Consider the following 21,606-nt stretch of genomic DNA (forward strand, 5'->3'; position numbering starts at 1 on the left):
CCCCAAGCCCCAGGGGGGCGGGGACCACGAAATTCATAATTTTTGTTCCCCTTCACCCATAGATGCTATATGCCAAATTTGGTTGAAATTGGTTCAGTGGTTTCAGAGAAGAAGCTGAAAATGTTTAAATGTTAACACACGACGCACAACGCACGACGGACGACGGACGACGACGGACAAAAACGGATAGCAATAGGTCACCTGAGTTTACTCAGGTGACCTAATAATTTTTTTTCTAAAGAAAAGTTTTTTTAATGCCATCAATTGAACTTTTTACAATAAATTTCAATTGCGCATCTTTGATTGTATAGATACATTTTACAGAAAAAAGAAGTCACAATAAAAGGAGAAAGAAAATCTCATTCTGTAAGTTGAACAACAGAAGAAAAACACCTGAGATTCTAGGGTGCGTTTTGCTAGCAGCTGTTTCCATTTTCTGGTCCGTAACTCCATCAAACATAAATTGTTAAACAGTTTCAGTTTCTACAATTTTGGTATTATAGTATATCATCAATGAATAAAAAAGATACAGGTATGAATATTAAATCATACAAATTATATAACTGCAATTTTTCATGGCCACTGACATCCTTGGATTCATTTGAAATGGATGACGAATAAGGTTGTTGAAGAGGCCTTTCTTCTTTCATAATTGACATCTAATAGGGCAAATGTTTGCCAAACTATAAATCGTACTTAATCCTTTACCAAAACTGTGGAAACCAGGTCCATGGGTCAATATTTTTTCAGTTTTATGGTTGTCATTGGTTATATATTGCAAATATATTACAAGATGGACATAAACAGGCAACTTTTAATATGATTTTTATAAACACTTAGCCCTCTAAAAAATATAGCCTCTTGTTCCTGAAGACCTTAGGATAGGAATACACTAGTTTTAAATTAAAATGTACAGGACAAATGTTGCACATGTAGTTTCCTTAACAAAACTGCAAATTTTTTTGCTTGTGGTACCAGCGCTAAGTCCCAATTGCAATCCGGGCAACTGATAATTAAATTAAGACTAGTACTTAATTCCTTTCTTAAAATTTTAAAACCTATGTCATTTGTATCCAGCGCTCAGGCCTCAGAGTGGGGCTAAATTGGTCATGCATTGAAATTTATTATACAGCGTGCCTGGATTTCTTTGAGGAAAGCAGCATAAAAGTGATTATATAAGCCTTTCAAAACTAACATTGTGAGACCAGAGGTGCAGTTCTTTTGTACTAAATTGGCAATAGCTATAAATAGAAACTCATGATTCTCAGGTGACCATTATTCACTCTTAATTCAGAAATACACTTCTTTGATAATTATTGTCATATTATTAATTTAAACATGTTAGAGTAAATGTCAATAAGTTTAAGTACCTTCACAGTGACCTCCCCCTCCCCAATCAAGTTTTCCATTGATAAGATCACATGACCAAAAGTAAGCATTATGATTGGACATTATGGAGATAGAACTCTCTAATATTTATTAATTTGCATCAAATGGAGATAGAACCAAAAATTACTGTTAATATCTTCTTCATTTTTGTCCAAGGAAACAAAAGGATTTCATAGGGAGATAGATCTCAGCGAGCCGATTCCAACGATATGCATAACTTATTTTTTTAAAATTTTGGCACATAGAACCTTTTAATTCTCAGGCGACGAGCTGTTTTTTCAATAAAAAAGGAACTCGTAAATTTACTTACCTGGTCATTGGTCATTTGAAAATTATTTTGTTAAAACACATTCTGACTGCAAACACAAGTACACTGAAGTTGACATCAGAGATGCTTGAGTTTCTTAATGACAATATCTATGTGGTTTTTAGAGACCAGGTATTCCAACCATCTATTTGAATTCCCATGGGTACCAACTGCACTCCGTTATTTGCAGATCTATTTTTATATTCATATGAAGCAGAATTTGTGCAAAATCTTATGCGTGACTCAATGATAAATGGTATTTGCTGACAAGGTCATTGTTTAGACCACAGAACTTATGAAATGATGACTTTAAATGAGACTGCTGATATTCTTGTTTCATCAACTTGCTTGTCAATAATTTACCTCGTTTAACAAATTGTTCATACCTAGAGCCTACTCTTGCGTATTGAGTTACTGAGATATATATACACTCCTTATGCATGTGTTGAAGGTATATTGCTGCATAACTAAGGGAAGTAAAATACCCAAGTATGAAACAGATGTGTCAGAGTCTGTGGTATCTTTTATCTCAAGCTCTCCTGGACATATTGTATTGACATAGGAATGAAAATTACCAGTGTTAATTGACAATACATCGTCGATATATCTGAAGGTCGAGTTGAAGGCCACAGCAAGTATGAAAAAGAGGCATATGAGCCTCAAAGGTCACCCGAGCATCATGTACATCTTTCTAACAATTGCATAAAATTTATTTCAATTTGGTTCCCGTCTTAAACGGGGCCATATCATTCACAATGTTTAAAGAAGCACTATATCTCATCATAAGTTTACACGTAGCATGCTAAGTTTGGTTACCTAATAACCATAGAGGAAAAAAATCCATTTTTACTCATCAGTATTATTCAGGAATAATCAGTAGTGCCCCATGGCACCTCACATCAACCCCTTACCTAGGTTCCACACATTTCAAGATTTTGGAAAATGCACCCTTCCTCATAATAAATTTCTGATTACATGTACTACCAAGAAGCAGATTCCAAAGCATCAATTCATTTTCGGGATATAATTAGAGTGCACTCTCTATTTTCTACCTCATCCCTTAGCAAAGGACCTTGAAATTCATAATTCTTCAAGAAGGAACCTTGGTTATTATCACTATATGCTTGGTGGTATATCTGCTCAATACCTAAGAGCAAAGGAGAAGATTTTCAAAAGAATAATGCATTTTTGCTTTATAATCAAAACAGCACCGCCAAAACACCCAAACTCCTGACTCATGGGCCATGAAATTCATAATTTTCAAAGAGACGCCCTTCTTTATCGGGGTTGTCTGGGAAATACCAATGGTAACAACTGGTATTTCCTGTCCTGGTAAATACTATAAATACTACAAAGAATAAGTGCACTTGTTTGTTAATTTACATTTCGATTTGAGTCATTGAATTTTGACAGATTTATGGCATTTTTGTTTTTTTTATAATTGAAATTTCAATAATGTTTGTGATTTTCTGAATCAATGTTCAATTCAAGCTTCTTTCCTAAACAGCTAAAGAGAAAAAGTACAAAAATTGTTTTTACCTTCTAAATTTCCTTCTCTTACAATAAAGAGATGTTTATGGACTTCAAGTCCCCTGGTGGACTCTGTAACTTCACCAACATTTTGTCGTTTCCCTCTTAATCGCTTCAGCAGTGTTCTTAGTCCCTTAGTTGACTTTTTCACTTTACTGCGATTCTGACATTGCTCCGTTAATCGCTTCAGTAGAGTTGTTTTTCCAGCCTCACCACATCCAACAAGTATTCCACGGGCATGATAAACAGTGGTTTTCTCCTTTTTCAGAAACTCTACAAAACAAATAATAAAGACTTGTTTTTTTTTGTTAAATGTATTTAATGTTAATTAAATGTATTTAATTCTTTAAATTTCATAAACTAGCCTGGTTCAGAAGTTTATTTGTTTTAAGGTAGGATTCTTCTCTGGTTTTAGACTAGATGAAACATTCAAAGTATATTTGCTTATATGCCTTTTATATTGAGATGTAGGGAATTTAAAAGACCATATTTTTCTTTCCTCATCACAATTGTACAACTTTAAATAGAAATGGTAAACTGCGTTTGAAATCTAGCATGGACTATATTTTTGGCGGAATGGTGGCGTATGAAAATATATCGCTTTCTTCGATCTCTCATAATTATAATAGAACAATGAATTTAGTTATAATTTTTATACAATCGAAGACTTGGAGAAATTTTCAAATGCAAGTTAAATCAATAATGAGGGACTAAACTTTCAAAATATATCAAATAAATTTGATTTTTCAATCAAAATTGAACTTTACTAGCTTTTAAAGGCTTCCTATCATACTGCAGATTTGAGCCAAAAATCCATAAAAAGTATTTTTTCTCTCTTAGCAAACGATCAAAACTTTTTGTTTTTGTATCATTTTGTACATTTATAAGACTACTTTATTATATGTGAAATAAAAAAAAAGTTAAATATAGGAAGCATATGAAAATAACTAATATATCCTAAAAAATTAAGAAAAACAGAGAAAATTCGGATTAGCCAATATCCAGTTAAGTTAAATTATTTATGTAAATTTGATAATATCATGCTATAGACCCGATATAGTAATATGTTTTTATGCAAAAAGAACAATCATTTAACTTTTGAAATAGAAGTAGGTATCACATGATTGGCAACAGTTATTTTTTATTCTTAATGTCAAGGAAAAAGATAATGACCTTGACCTGACCTTGTCTCTAATATAAACAGTCAAATTTAATTTCACTGATACTATCACTTACTGATATTGTCTTCTTGCTTTTGTGAAAATTTCATTGAATTTTAATTATTAGAAATATGAGAAGAATCCTACCTTAAGCGCTGTTTTCAATGGAAGATGCAGAACTGTAGCTCTCTGACTGAATTTGGATAGACTAGCCTGTTCTATTCTTGCAATAATACTTTTAAAATACATTCAATAATCCATGGTTGGTGAGCTTGATGTTTGGTCATAATCATAATACTCAAAAACAGGTCTAGTGACAACGAGTTTTCGCCAAGTTTTCTTGAGGTCAGTTGTACGTAAGATGAGGACAAGACTAATTTAGATGAGGTGAGGTCTAGTGAAAATAAGGTCAGTTCTAATGAAGATCAGGTCAGATCTAGTGATGATAAGGTCAGGACTAGAGAAAAAGAGGTCAGGTCCAGTGAAGACAAGGTCAGCTCTAGTGAAGATGAGGTCAGGTCTAGTTAGGATAAGGTCATGACTACAGAAGAAGTCAGTTATAGTGAAGACGAGGTTAGGCCAAGTGAAGATGAGGTCAGGTCTTGTGAAGTTGAGGTCAGGTCTACTGAAGATGAGGTCAGGACTAGTGAAGATGAGGTTCTTGTGTAGATGAGGTCAGGTCTAGTGAAGATGAGGTCAAGAATAGTGAAGATAAGGTTCTAGTGAAGATGACGTCAGGCCTGGGGGCCATAAAACTGAGACGATCTCACTTTTGATCTCAGTCTCACTTTTGCCGAAAGAATATATAGTGGAAAAGTGAGACTGAGATCAAAAGTGAGCTCGTCTAAGTTTTATGGCCCCCAGGCCAGGTCTAGTGAATCGATATGAGGTCAGGTCTATTGTAAATGAAGTCAGGACTAGTGAAGATGAGATCAGGTCTAGTGAAAATGAGGTTCTAGTGAAGATGAGGTCAGGACTAGCGAAGATGAGGTCAAGACTAGTTAAGATGAGGTCAAGTCTAGTGAAGATAAGGTTTTAGTGAAGATGACGTCAGGTCTAGTGAATTTGAGGTCAGGTCTATTGTAAATGAGGTCAGGACTAGTGAAGATGAGATCAGGTCTAGTGAAGATGAGGTTCTAGTGAAGAAGTGGTTAGGTCTAGTGTAGATGAGGTCAGGTCTTGTGAAGATGAGGTCAGGTCTAGTAAAGATGAATTCATGTCTAATGAAGATGAAGTCATGTCTAGTGAAGATGAGGTTCTAGTGAAGATGATGTCAGGTGTATTGAAGATCTCACCAGGAGGTCAGGATTAGTGAAAGGAGGTCATATCTATTGAAGGTGAGGTCAAGATTAGTGAAGATGAGATCAGATCTTGAATGATTTATTTACTGTCTCTATGTATTATAAGTTATAACAGTCCAAGGAATATTTATACAACACACTTCTTTATGGGAAAGTAAATCGAGTGTTTTACCGCACTTCTGATATTTGTCACACTATGACAGGATATCATTTTGATTTCCTTTCACACTGTGATAGTATATCACTTTTATTCAATGGATAAATTACAGTATTTCACTGTTGAAAATGTAATAAAAATTAATATATACTCAGGGACTTTAAAAAACGCCTACTGAAATTGTTTTTATTGTCACATGTATATAATGTTATTTTTGTAGGAAATTTATTAAAAATCAAAATTTGTTCATTTAATCTCTTCATTTCCAATACAATCAACGAGTTTGCTAACCACGTTTTTTCAAGGCAAGCAGTTTAAATTACACTGTCAACATTTTTTCCCGTTTTGATCAGTAACGTGTATGACCACCATTTGCAACTTCACAAGCTCTCAAGCAGGACCTCATGGATTGGCATACAGCTCGAATTCGTCTCATAGGAATGTTATTCCACTCTTCCTGTAGAGCCTGTGCCAATTCTGGCATGCTTGCGGGTTGGCGTTGACGTCTTTTTAACCGTCTTCCCAGCTCGTCCCACACGTGTTCGATTGGATTAAGGTCGGGAGATCTAGCTGGGAATTCCAAGATGTTTACTCCATTAGCGTTTAGAAAGTCCATAGTAATGCGGGCTGTGTGTGAACGCGCGTTGTCCTGCTGAAACGTCAATGGATTATTGACAGTCTGATGACGTCGGATTGGTGGAAGAAGTTCCGGGCGTAGTACGTGATCAATATAGCGCCTGGCTGTTAGAGTGTCCCTCAAAATTATCAAAGATGACTTGAAACTTAGATTGATTGCTCCCCATACCATAACGCCTCCTCCGCCGAATCTGTCATGCTGAATGACACAGTTTGCAGCGAAACATTCATGACGACGCCGGTAAATCCGTTGTCTCCCATCAGCATGCGATAAGTTGAATTTTGATTCATCGCTAAACACTACATTAGTTTTGACGATTGGCAAGCATATTCCGTGCCCATATGACGCGCAATCGTCGATGACGTTGAGTAAGGACATTACCTTTTAATGGACGTCGACAAAATATTCCATGTTCTTTCAATCGTCGTCTCACGGTTCTGGGATGGATATGTCTCCCATGACGCCCTATAACATTTTTCGACGTTGAAACAGACGTCAAAAACCTGTCGCGCAGACGACGTTGCCTAATGAAGACATCTTGACGCCTCGTTGTTACGCGTGGCTGCTCACTTCGCGGACGGTCCTTGACACTTCCTGTGGCCCGATATTTCCTCAGCAATCTTGTTATTGTAGATTGGTACACATTTAAGCGTCGTGCAATATCGCATTGGTTTAATCCAGCGTCAACAAGACCAAGAATTGCATACCTCTGTTGCTCAGACAGCCTAGGCATTTCAGTCAATGGTTGGAATGACGTCAACTCTTGCTATTCTGACTGAAATAGTGTAAGTTGCACGTATATGTGACGAGAGATGAAAAAATTCCTTCGTTAACCACGTGGGTGACTTTAAGTAAAGTGAGCACGGGTGAGACGGGCTGAGTTACGGATGAGTGATTTCATTTTTCGATGATATGGATACATGCCAAAATGTTTAAAACACAATACATAGGCAAAATATTAGGTAATCAAAATTGTGAATTTGTTTTATTATACATTTTCATATAGGCGTTTTTAAAGTCCTTGAGTATATATATGTTAACAGTATTTTAGCATTGTTTAGCCCAAATACAAGGTCATATGACCACTAGAATTACCTAGGTAAAACAGCATACTCAGACTAGCTTTAATTTCTCTGATATAACCGTGTTGCAAAATGAGCTACATGACTTTGGTTTTTTTGTTTGTTCACTTAAAATTTATCGTTTATCTGTTCCCTCTCAAAAACTTTAAACTTATATGGAGATGCCACCATTTGCAGGAGGAAAACTGTTAATATATAATACATGTCCCTATACTCGTCACTCATGATCAAGGCCATTGAGCCAAGCTGAGTGAGGAATTTTTTTATTTTTTTACCTTTTACCTACTTCAACACGAGACATCACTTTATACAGTCTTATTCAAGGACCGGTGTGTGTAACACTAGAGTGATTATAGCAGGGAACATAACTAACATAAACTAGAGGTACTGTGAGCAAGCTCACAATATATATCCATGCTGCAGTTTCTAAAGTGCCTATTTCCAATTTTGTAAATGTGACCTGGAACTTCCCAAAAATTTGACACATCCTCTGGTCGTTATGGTCCAAAATAATCCTCGAGTAAACAAGAGACCCATGGGCCACATCGCCCACCTGAGCACCGTGGCTGGGAAAAAGTAGAAATTGGTTTATCATTGAATAGTTTATATCCAAAAGTAGTCCCATGACCAATCATGACTTTGCTATTTCTTGATAAGGTGATTTTTAAAGAATTTTCCTATGTCTATGTAAAACTTTGGTTGGCCATTTTGGCCCCACCCTACCCCCGGGGTCGTGATTTGAACAAACTTGAATCTACACTACCTGAGGATGCTTCCATATAAATATGATCAATTATGACATCTGATGTATCTCCTTTAAAAATAGAGACCTGTTAAGAATTTAATAGTTTTTTTTTCTGTCAGCGACCTTGAACTTGTCACTTTGACATTGAGTCAAGTTTATGACACATCCTCAGGTCAAAAAATAAACTTTGTACTAAGCATGAGCTTTTGATGATTCTCCATGCATTACAAACTTTTAACCCTGATAAGTGCTTTACACAGAATAAGTGCTGTCAGTGACCTAGAATTTGCCAATTTGACCTTCAATGAAGGTCATGACTGTGAAACCTTAGGTCATAAACAATCTTTATACAAAGTATGAGCCTCCAATAATTCTCCTTTACAATTTTGCACTCAGGGCAGGTTTGCATATAGACAAACCGACAAGGTGATTCCTATCTAGCCCCCCTGACCCCCCCCCCCCCCCCCCCCCCAAAAAAAAATGTTTCTGGGTGACCATGCTGCCATCATGTATTAATTTTGTATTACTACCAGAGCTTTGAAATGTAAATTGATGTCAAATACTTGGATACAACTTTTCCTCAGTTTGTATAACTCCCATGTACACCATCTAACCTTCAGTGTTTAAAAGCAAGACTGAATTTGTTTCTTTCACAATTATCCTCATCACCATAATAAATCACTGTTTCATCCATTTAAATTTTTTGGTAGGCTTTTAGTAAAACAAGACGTCTGTTAACCAATGCTCACTTAAGTAGTACCCCGCTCTGATGTGTAAATAAACTCTGATGAGAATAATTATACACAAGTTCAACAATGGCAGCCACGTAGCATCGTTTTTAAAAAGGGGGAGGTGGGGGGGCAGCCAAAGAAAATTACATTTTACTTCTTGAAAAGCTGCCCAAAGATTTTTAAAAGGGGGTAGCTGCCAATTTTTTCCAATGCCAACTTCTAACTTCTGTCAGTACCAATTTTTCTGTATTCAACATGTGTTAACACTACATTTCCCTAGTATATCAATTTCCTGTAGTATAAAATGTGTGGGGGGAGGGGCAACCAGCCTTTCATTTAACATTTTCAGTAGTAAAAGTAATGTTGCTACATGCCTGAATGGGCAAAACAGAGGGATGAACATGAAGTTTACATCAAATACATGTATTAGATTCATATAACAAGATGCCTATGGGCTACATTGCTCACCTGAGTAAATTTGGTCATTGCTGTTACTTATCATACCCCCCTATCCCCTCCCCCCCCTAAATACCTTAAACCCTACCCCAGGGGTCTTGATTGGATAAATTCATTGAAAATTAACACTACCCCAGGATGCTTCCACATGAATTTCAGGTTTTCAAGAAGATTTTTAAAGATTTTTCCTCTATATTTCAATGTCAAACTTAATTTAGAGCATCTACACTACCCATGGATGCTTCCACCTAATTTTAAGCTTTTCTGTCCCAGGGGTTCTTAAGCAGATTTTTTAATGACCCTACCCTATTTTTGTCTTTTCTTGATTATCTGTCCTTGTGAGGGGACTTGGCCCTTCATCATAAACAATATAAACTCCCCTTAACCCAAGGATGCTTTTTACCAAGTTTGGTCAAAATTGGCATAGTGGTTCTTTTTAGAAGTCGAAAGTATGAAAAGTTTAGAGAGAGACGGATGACGGACAAAATGTAATCAGAAAAGCTCAATTGAGCCTTAGGCTCAGGTGAACTAAAAATGAATTCCCTCATATTGTGATTACCTCAATAAAGAGTGTATAAAAATTTCAAGCATCTTCAACATGTTCAGTGAGTAATTGCAGTGAAAACTATGATGAAAATTTACTACATATTGTACAGACAGAGTGAGACACACAGATAAACAGGAAGTTGACATTGAACAAATTAAAACAAGACTAAAACCTATCATATGATATGCCTAAACAAGGGGTGTGCAATAATCTTAAGCCCCTTCATTCTTCAATGAGTGGAGGCAGTAATTGCTGAGAAAAAAACGTGATGAAAATTTGTGTTAATCAGATTCATAAAAAAATGAATCCCACCATACGCCATATGACATGTCAACATAAAGAGTGCTTAAATTTTAAGCACTTGCAATGAATAATTACTGGAAAAAAACTGTTAAAAAATTGTTTCAGACAGAAAGACACAAGGGTAAAACAATAAAAGCCCCTCTCCTTTAGAGCGTTGGTATAATTATTTAATTCTGCAATTTGGCTTCAATAATAATAATAATAATAATAATAATAATAATAATACTTTATTTTAAGAGGGTGACCCGATTAGTGCAATGCACTAGTCTTCCTCGGGGCCCTCTAGGCATGTTCACAATAACACAATAATGAAATCATTGTACAATAATAAATAATACAACATGACGTAAAAATACAAGTACATAAAGATTTCAGGAGATTTTAGTTGCGGCATGTTATTATGAATTTTTCTACATTTTTACGAAATGTGTGTAAATTCTGTGAAAAACGTATGTACAAAGGTAGTTTGTTCCATAAATGAACACCGGAATAATGAAAAGAATTTTTAAATTGATTTGTTCGATATTTCGGTAGATGAAGGTCATAGTTTGTTTCAGATCGTAGAGCATAACTACTAGAAGAAATAAATTCAAAAGAGTCTCTTAAATAAGTAGGTGCCATACCATGAAGTGTTTTGTACAGTAATATATATTTATGAAAATCAATCAACTCGTAAATAGTCAGCCATCCAAGTTTTTCGAATAATGGTAGTGAAGGGGCATCATAAGCCACATCTAGTATAATACGGGCTGCCCTTTTTTGCAATTTAAAACCTCTATCTATGCCAGCACCTGGCGCATTACCCCAAAAAGTTAGGCAATAATTCAAAGAGGGCAGAATGTATGCATTATAGAATAGTTTTCTTGTGTGTAAGGGGAGGATATTTTTAATTTTGCGCAACGTATATAATTTATATGTCAAAGATTTACAAACTGAGTCAATATGGTGATTATAGCGCAATGAACCATCAATATGCACTCCCAGAAGTTTTTCAGATTCAACATTTTCAATTAATTTGTTTGAAGCATATAAATTTAGCTCGGGTGAATCTATTCTTGATTTTCTCCCTCTGAATGCTGAGTTCCCATAAGCATACATTTTGTCTTATTGGTATTTAACACCATTTGATTTTTGGAACACCAATTTTCAATCTCACACAAATCAAAGTTAAGGGCATTCTCAATACCTTCTATATTTTTATGATATGTATGCAAGGTTGCATCATCGGCAAATATCAATATTTGTTCTATTTACATGTAAAGGGAGATCATTTATATACAATAAAAATAATAGGGGACCTAAGATAGAACCTTGGGGCACTCCTGCTGTGGCGGGCAAAAAATCAGAGGAATATGATCCTATTTTTACACACTGAGACCTTGAGGTTAAATAAGAATGAAACCATTTAATAGCCCTTTGATCAAAGTGATATGATTGAAGTTTACTTATAAGAATTTCATGAGTAACCAAATCAAATGCCTTGCTAAATTCGATGAAAATTTCCTTGGTCAATAGCTTGTAGCCAATTATCTGTAAGTTTTGTAAGAGCCGTTTGACATGAATGAAATTCTCGAAATCCAGATTGTGATTTAAATAGAAGATCAAAGTTAGAGGCAAAGTAACGTATTTGATTTGCTATGTGTTTTTCAACTAATTTTGATAATGTTGGAAGAATGGATATCGGTCTGTAGTTCCCTGGATCTGCGTGGTCGCCATTTTTGAAAATAGGAGTGATTTTTGCTTGTTTTAAACTGGATGGAAATACTCCATTAGTGATACTAGCATTAATAAGATGTGTAATAGATTTGCATATGACATTTGCCGAAAGTTTTAGAAGACGAGGTCCGATAAAGTCTATACCGGCTGACTTATTTACATCAAGTGTATTCAACATATTCAATACTTCAAATTCAGTTATTTCATTAATACTGAAAACATTTTCTTTCCCTAGTTTAGTTTCTGTATACCGATTTAATAATTCTGAATCAAAACTTTGTACTGACATATCTGCTAATAATTTACAGGATATTTCCATAAAGTGTTTGTTAAAAGTATCAACAATATCCTGTAAATCTTCAAAATCTAAACCATTTTGTGTAATACGGCTAGATGTAAAAGTTTTGGATTTAGATGCCAAATGGTTTAAATAACTCCACATTTCTTTAGGAATTGAGCTTTCTTCAATTGCATATTTGTAATACTTTGATTTTGCTTGATCTATTAATTGTGTAACTTTATTTCTCCAAATTTTGTAATTTTCTGAATTCCTTTGTAAATGATATGTATCGCGTAAATGTCTGGCATCATTTATTTCCTGTGTTAGCCATGTAGGTCGAATTTCAGTCTTGACTCTTTTTGTTTTTACTTTGGCATGCCTGTTAAGAATATCATTAAACAATTCATAAAATTTATTCATTATTTCGTTTGGGTCTTTAAGTTTAAGAAGAGTGTTAAAATTTGCATTTTCTAACTCTCTCAAAAACTCGTTTTCGTTGAATTGTTTAAAATCTCGATAGTGGATTCCAGTATGTTTTCCTCTACGCTGTATACAATTAGTTTTCCGTGTCAAACATACAGGGTAGTGGTCAGAAATAGCAATAGGGGGCACATTTGTTTCACATATGTTTTCTGGTTTAGTTGTATAACTAGAGGTATGTCCATAGGACATGAATGCCCCGCCGAGGATATATCAGTAAAGCAACATGAAAATTAGTATGTGTTTAAAATTTGATCAGAATATCCAGAATAGTGATGCAGCTGAATTGCTTGTTTGGAAAATATAGGTCAGATTCAGCATCCGAAGCAAGTCTGGTAGTGTCCATCCCTAGATGCATCATCCATGCAAGTTTGGTTCAGGTAGGGCTTATATATACTTGGGAATGAAAATATAGGTCAGATCCAGCATCCGAAGCAAGTCAGGTATTGTCCATCCCTAGATGCATCATCCATGCAAGTTTGGTTCAGTTAGGACTTATAGTTAGTTAGGAATGAAAATATAGGTCAGATTCAGCATCCGAAGCAAGTTTGGTGGTGTCCATCCCTAGATGCATCATCCATGCAAGTTTGGTTCAGGTAGGACTTATAGTTACTTAGGAATGAAAATATAGGTCAGATCCAGCATCCGAAGCAAGTTTGGTAGTGTCCATCCCTAGATGCATCATCCATGCAAGTTTGGCTCAGGTAGGACTTATAGTTACTTAGGAATGAAAATATAGGTCAGATTCAGCATCCGAAGCAAGTTTGGTGGTGTCCATCCCTAGATGCATCATCCATGCAAGTTTGGTTCAAGTAGGACTTATAATTACTTGGGAATGAAAATATAGGTCAGATCCAGCATCCGAAGCAAGTTTGGTGGTGTCCATCCCTAGATGCATCATCCATGCAAGTTTGGTTCAGGTAGGATTTATAATTACTTGGGAATGAAAATATAGGTCAGATCCAGCATCCGAAGCAAGTTTGGTGGTGTCCATCCATAGATGCATCATTCATGTAAGTTTGGTTCAGGTAGGACTTATAGTTAGTTGGGAATAAAAATATAGGTCAGATCCAGCATCTGAAGCAAGTTTGGTGGTGTCCATCCTTAGATGCATCATCCATGCAAGTTTGGTTCAGGTAGGACTTATAGTTAGTTGGTAATAAAAATATAGGTCAGATCCAGCATCCGAAGCAAGTCTGGTAATGTCCATCCCTAGATGCATCATCCATGCAAGTTTGGTTCAGTTAGGACTTATAGTTAGTTAGGAATGAAAATATAGGTCAGATTCAGCATCCGAAGCAAGTTTGGTAGTGTCCATCCCTAGATGCATCATCCATGCAAGTTTGGTTCAGGTAGGACTTATAGTTACTTAGGAATGAAAATATAGGTCAGATCCAGCATCCGAAGCAAGTTTGGTAGTGTCCATCCCTAGATGCATCATCCATGCAAGTTTGGCTCAGGTAGGACTTATAGTTACTTAGGAATGAAAATATAGGTCAGATTCAGCATCCGAAGCAAGTTTGGTGGTGTCCATCCCTAGATGCATCATCCATGCAAGTTTGGTTCAGGTAGGATTTATAATTACTTGGGAATGAAAATATAGGTCAGATCCAGCATCCGAAGCAAGTTTGGTGGTGTCCATCCCTAGATGCATCATCCATGCAAGTTTGGTGCAGGTAGGATTTATAATTACTTGGGAATGAAAATATAGGTCAGATCCAGCATCCGAAGCAAGTTTGGTGGTGTCCATCCATAGATGCATCATTCATGTAAGTTTGGTTCAGGTAGGACTTATAGTTAGTTGGGAATAAAAATATAGGTCAGATCCAGCATCCGAAGCAAGTTTGGTGGTGTCCATCCTTAGATGCATCATCCATGCAAGTTTGGTTCAGGTAGGACTTATAGTTAGTTGGTAATAAAAATATAGGTCAGATCCAGCATCCGAAGCAAGTCAGGTATTGTCCATCCCTAGATGCATCATCCATGCAAGTTTGGTTCAGGTAGGACTTATAGTTAGTTAGGAATGAAAATATAGGTCAGATCCAGCATCCGAAGCAAGTTTGGTAGTGTCCATCCCTAGATGCATCATCCATGCAAGTTTGGTTCAGTTAGGACTTATAGTTAGTTAGGAATGAAAATATAGGTCAGATTCAGCATCCGAAGCAAGTTTGGTGGTGTCCATCCCTAGATGCATCATCCATGCAAGTTTGGTTCAGGTAGGACTTATAGTTACTTGGGAATGAAAATATAGGTCAGATCCAGCATCCGAAGCAAGTTTGGTGGTGTCCATCCCTAGATGCATCATCCATGCAAGTTTGGTTCAGGTAGGATTTATAATTACTTGGGAATGAAAATATAGGTCAGATCCAGCATCCGAAGCAAGTTTGGTGGTGTCCATCCATAGATGCATCATTCATGTAAGTTTGGTTCAGGTAGGACTTATAGTTAGTTGGGAATAAAAATATAGGTCAGATCCAGCATCTGAAGCAAGTTTGGTGGTGTCCATCCTTAGATGCATCATCCATGCAAGTTTGGTTCAGGTAGGACTTATAGTTAGTTGGTAATAAAAATATAGGTCAGATCCAGCATCCGAAGCAAGTCAGGTATTGTCCATCCCTAGATGCATCATCCATGCAAGTTTGGTTCAGGTAGGACTTATAGTTAGTTAGGAATGAAAATATAGGTCAGATCCAGCATCCGAAGCAAGTTTGGTAGTGTCCATCCCTAGATGCATCATCCATGCAAGTTTGGCTCAGGTAGGACTTATAGTTACTTAGGAATGAAAATATAGGTCAGATTCAGCATCCGAAGCAAGTTTGGTGGTGTCCATCCCTAGATGCATCATCCATGCAAGTTTGGTTCAGGTAGGACTTATAATTACTTGGGAATGAAAATATAGGTCAGATCCAGCATCCGAAGCAAGTTTGGTGGTGTCCATCCCTAGATGCATCATCCATGCAAGTTTGGTTCAGGTAGGATTTATAATTACTTGGGAATGAAAATATAGGTCAGATCCAGCATCCGAAGCAAGTTTGGTGGTGTCCATCCATAGATGCATCATTCATGTAAGTTTGGTTCAGGTAGGACTTATAGTTAGTTGGGAATAAAAATATAGGTCAGATCCAGCATCTGAAGCAAGTTTGGTGGTGTCCATCCTTAGATGCATCATCCATGCAAGTTTGGTTCAGGTAGGACTTATAGTTAGTTGGTAATAAAAATATAGGTCAGATCCAGCATCCGAAGCAAGTCTGGTAATGTCCATCCAAAGATGCATCATCCATTTAAGTTTGGTTCAGGTAGGGCTTATAATTACTGAGAAATGAAAATATAGGTCAGATTCAGCATCCGAAGCAAGTCTGATATTGTCAATCCAAAGATGCATCATCCATGCAAGTTTGGTTTAGGTAGGGCTTATAGTTACTTGGGAATGAAAATATAGGTCAGATCCAGCATCCAAAGCAAGTCTGGTAGTGTCCATCCCTAGATGCATCATTCATGTAAGTTTAGTTCAGGTAGGGCTTATAGTTACTTGGGAATAAAAATATAAGTCAGATCCAGCATCTGAAGCAAGTCTGGTAGTGTCCATCCAAAGATGCATCATCCATGCAAGTTTGGTTGAGGTAGGGCTTACAGTTTCTTGGAAATGAAAATTTAGGTCAGATCCAGCATCCGAAGCAAGTCTGGTAGTGTCCATCCAAAGATGCATCATCCATGTAAGTTTGGTTCAGGTAGGGCTAATAGTTACTTAGGAATGAAAATATAGGTCAGATCCAGCATCCGAAGCAAGTCTGGTAGTGTCTATCCCTAGATGCATCATCCATGCAAGTTTGGTCCAAGTATGGCTTATAGTTTCTTAGGAATGGACATGCTTTAAAAACTTTAACCTGGTCACTCATCTGGAAAATGTAGGTCAGATCCAGCATCCGAAGCAAGTCTGGTAGTGTCCATCCCTAGATGCATCATCCATGCAAGTTTGGTCCAAGTATGGCTTATAGTTTCTTAGGAATGGACATGCTCTAAAAACTTTAACCTGGTCACTCATCTGGAAAAGGAGGTCAGATCCAGCATCCGAAGCAAGTCTGGTAGTGTCCATCCCTAGATGCATCATCCATGCAAGTTTGGTCCAAGTGGAGCTTATAATTCCTTAGGAATGGACCTGTTCCAAAAACTTTTACCTGGTCACTCGTCTTGAAAATGTCAGTCAAATCCAGCATCCGAAGCAAGTCTGGTAGTGTTCATCCCTAGATGAACCATAGCTCTCATCAATATCTATCAGCATATGAAGTTTGATGAAAATATCTTGGATAGTTTCTTTGAAACTTAGCTTTGAACAGAGCTAAACACAAAGTGTGACGGAAGGACGGAAGGACAGAAGGACAGAAGGACGGAAGGACGGAAGACGGACATGACAAACACTATATGCCCCGGCCATATTCATGGCGGGGCATAAAAATGATCAATTAAGGTACTTGAGGTACTTGTTATTCTAGTAGGAACATTAACTATCTGAGAAAGTCCAAACTCCTCTAAAGCAGATGTCCAATATTGTGGGAGATCTTTCATTAGATCAATATTAAAATCACCTGATAGAATAATTTCAGTATCGTCACAGCAGGAGGCACGGTTCACCTCCCTTGCTAGGTCCTGCGCCCAGCAGGAGGGGGCAGATGGTGGACGATAAGCAGAGCAATAAAATATAGGTTTAGAATTTTTTAGATTAATTTCTAGCCAGATTGTCTCAATATTACTGATCTCAAAATCAGTTCTACGTTTATATGTGATATCCCTTGAAATATAAATAAGAATTCCACCACCTGCCCTTAATGTACGGTCTTTTCTTTCAAAAACAAACCCATCAATAAACAGTTCTGAATTTCCTACTTGCTCACTCAAAAAAGTTTCACACAATCCTAAAATATCTAAAGATTGCCGTGTTTGAAGCAACAGTTTAATTTCATCTATTTTAGGAATAATATGACAAAAATATTTAAATTTCCGAAACGTAAACCTTTCTTAATCAATCCAAATCTTGAATCTTTTTGTATTTGTGAAGTATGAATTTGGTTATTGGTCATAGGAGCTTGATGTTTTGTTTGTGAAACAGATTTGAATGAGTTTATCGTAAGAGGAGCAATGTTAGTAGGTTGTATAATTGAGCTCTCATCATTAAGATAAGTTTTCACTTTGTCCAAGGGAGTCTTATTCTTAATATATGGTTCATTTTCAGTTTGCCCAAAAAATTATTTAATATACATCACATTGCAAATCGATCATGTACATGTAGAATGTCAACCCAGTGCACAGTGTAGATTTACTGAACACCTGCTACAGAAATACACAACATTCCTATACAGAGCTGTGTTAATATCAATGGTGTCTATATCTCACTGTCAACTTGTACAAAATGTCATCTGAAATGTCAAATGAAAATTGGTAAAATATTGTAGTCACCAAGATTGAATTTAGTTTGAATGGAATGTTAAAAGAACCATATATCAACTATGACATTGACCCCTCCACATCACTGATCTGCGATACCTGCACCCCCCACCCCACCCCAATCCACATGTATTACACCTGTAAACCCCCCTCCCACTCCACCCGTTGTACAACTGCCCACTCCCCATTTCCTGCTGAAGTTGATCTACAAACAAGACAACTGGTCTCGTACTGATTTACTCACTTTGAAATCAGTATATATGTAGTTGTCTAGTGGACAATAAACTGTCAACCCATTAGAAGACAATATCAATGAGAGTCATTGTATATGTATTTCATTAACCAAAGAGAGCTGATTAAACATTGTATGTGATGTAAGACAGAGTCTATGTCAACTCTACTATACTATATACTTACTACTATAAATACATTTTAACCTGCCCCTTATGTTTGACGTAGTGTTTAATTTAATTTGTTATTATGAGTATTATCTTCACCTTTTTAATTTATTTTTTCCATTTTTATGCAAACAAAGTGAATAATAATTTTTATAAAAATCACCAGGCTGTTTCCAAGATTATCTTATAAATCTACTATGTGTTATTGCATGCTTAATCATGTTTAATTTTTGTTTTCTGTGATATTTTTAACTGACGTGATACTCGATTCAGGAGTTCTACAGGAAACATGTTGATTGTTATGAATTGTACAAAATGTCAACTTTACATTGAATTTACTTCCTTTCAAATGCACTTAACAAAATCAGTAGTTTGTTAAACATAACAAAGTTATAACTAAACCAAGTACACATTAAAGAACTCTTAACTTATCAAATAATAAGCATGATAAGTATTTTATCCTACATGTATTTACTTTAGTTATCAAAGTAATAAATAACAGTTTATAATTTATGTATCCTCATATTAGTAATGCTTCTTGTTACTTAATGTATCAAGATATAATAGACTTAGTCATGTAATTTAATTACACTTAATACAATAAAAATGTTGATTAATGTCTTGTTAATTCATATAATACACTGATAATAATACATTGTACACACTTAACATTGTAAAACAAAACACCTAATCATATTAATGTACTACTTACCAGTCAGGGAGCGTTCCAGTCTGTAAATGTTCACTGTGTTGTTGTTGTATGATCCGATCCAGACACAGTGAGTTCTGTCATCATAACTCAGGCTGTATGGTCTGTCTATCCCGTGTTGTTCTCTCTTTATCAGTGACAGGAGTCCCCCGTCACTGTCCAGTATATGTACTGTGCGGGTGTAATGATAACACACCAGGATGTGTGACAGCGCGTCAGTACAGATTCCACGTGGCCATAGTACTGATCCTGATGTAGGACCTGTGTAGGAGAAGCGATGTCTCCCTCTGCTGTCTGTCACCACTACAGCATCACTGTACAAGTCAGACACAATAACATCTCCATTGCGGTTCTCTGTGATGTAGATAGGTTCACTATACAGTTCCTGACCTGTGTTGTTGTGCGGTATGGTCTGTATGTGTTCTCCTGTGTTGGTGTAACGGTTTACATGGCCTGTATATGTATCAGTATTCATCCCGACCAGCAGGTCTCCAGTGGAGGGGGAGCTGTAGACACTCAGTGGTCTCCATGGTGCTATATAAGGTATTACTGTGGTCTTTATTCTGTGATCTTTAGATAGTTTAATGATGTTATGGTGTCTGTCTATATAAATTAAATAACCCTCGCCAGTCACAGTATGTACTCCAGCACCATATTTATATAAATCTTTCACATGATGTAGTTTTTTACCCGCGGTGTTTGTCAGTATGAGATTGCCTTTATAATCACTGATCCAGACCCGGTCTGATGTCACGTGGGTAATGTGATGACACCAACTAACACCTGGCACTGCGATAGATTTCTGGAACACCAATCTATACATTATTGAAATCAGTCATCTATTTCATCTTCATGCTGTGACTTTATAATCCTGTGTTGATTTCCTTCTCTGTAAATGACAACACTGTATTATAATTATCTACATCAATAACAGGGGTCTGTTTATACTGTATACATTTAACAATGCCTTGGTACATCAATAAGAGGGGTCTCTTCATAATATACTCAAATATACTCATGCCTTGGTTTTATAAACTTACAAAAAAGAACATGAAGAATAGAATTAAGACCCAGATAAACATATTAAATACCTTTATACTGAGTACTCAATGCTTTGTCTCCAATAATAACAGCCTCCAAGTGTTCTCAGTCAATCCTGTCCAACAAAGAATTATTTATATATTAAAACACATAATTATAAATTGTGAATTAATGCTGGAAAACTTTTTAGATAACAAAATAAAATCACTAGATATCATGGACATTGTATTTACCTTTAGTGAGTCAATTAAATCATTTACAAAAGAATTACCATTATAAACATTGATTTTTTTTTTACAAATAATATATATTTTACAAGTTTGTGCAGCATTCAATCTTGATGTTCCTAATAAAAAGAGAATATGATACACTCTGTATTAAAGGTATTTGGACACAGATTTGAAGTTAATTTTTTCTGTATAATATCACAAATTATATATTTTTATAGCATTTCACACAACAAGAGGCCCTTGGGCCACATCACTCACTGAGCACTTAGGGTAGGAAAAAGTAGAAAATGGCTTTTTATTGTAAAGTTTAAATCCAAAAGTAATCCCATGACCAATCATGGATTTGCTATTTTTTAGAAAATGATTTTTAAAGAATTTTCCTATATATATCTTTAAAAATTTTGATCGGCCATTTTGGCCCCGCCCTACCCCCGGTGGTCATGATTTGAACAAACTTGAATCTACACTACATGAGCATGCTTCCATATAAATATGATGAATTATGGCTTTGTCATTCTCTGAAAAAAGATTTTTAAAGAATTTTCCTTATTTTTATGTAAAACTTTGGTCAGCCATTTTGGCCCCACCCTACCCCCGGGGGTCATGATTTGAACAAACTTGAATCTACACTACCTGAGCATGCTTCAATATAAATATGATGAATTATGGTTTTGTCATTCTTGAGAAGAAGATTTTCAAAGAATTTTCCTATATATTTCTATGTTAAACTTTGGTCGGCCATTTTGGCCCCGCCCTACCCCCGGGGGACATGATTTGAACAAACTTGAATCTACACTACCTGAGCATGCTTCCATATAAATATGATGAATTATGGCTTTGTCATTCTTGAGAAGAAGATTTTTAAAGAATTTTCCTATATATTTCTATGTAAAATTTTGGACGGCCATTTTGGCCCCGCCCTACCCGCTGGGGTCATGATTTGAACAAACTTGAATCTACACTACCTG

At 36.2% G+C, this 21,606-nt stretch overlaps 1 protein-coding gene across 1 annotated transcript in view; it reads right to left on the bottom strand.

Annotated features, from left to right (window-relative positions):
- Window positions 1-20,200, bottom strand: part of LOC134256400 (uncharacterized) — a 26,813-nt gene extending 6,613 nt beyond the window's left edge. The window contains exons 1-2 of the mRNA XM_062739050.1: window positions 19,371-20,200; window positions 3,236-3,499 (exon numbers count right to left, since the gene is read on the bottom strand). Of these exons, the coding sequence (XP_062595034.1) occupies window positions 3,236-3,499; window positions 19,371-20,190 (1,084 nt within the window). The 5' untranslated portion in view covers window positions 20,191-20,200. The remainder of the gene's footprint in view (window positions 1-3,235; window positions 3,500-19,370) is intronic.
- Between the last annotated feature and the right edge of the window lie 1,406 nt (window positions 20,201-21,606).

This window comes from Saccostrea cucullata, unplaced genomic scaffold, assembly GCF_032062105.1.
Source record: "Saccostrea cucullata isolate Sc308-1 unplaced genomic scaffold, CSIRO_AGI_Scuc_v1 ctg4938, whole genome shotgun sequence".
Taxonomy (NCBI): domain Eukaryota; kingdom Metazoa; phylum Mollusca; class Bivalvia; order Ostreida; family Ostreidae; genus Saccostrea; species Saccostrea cuccullata.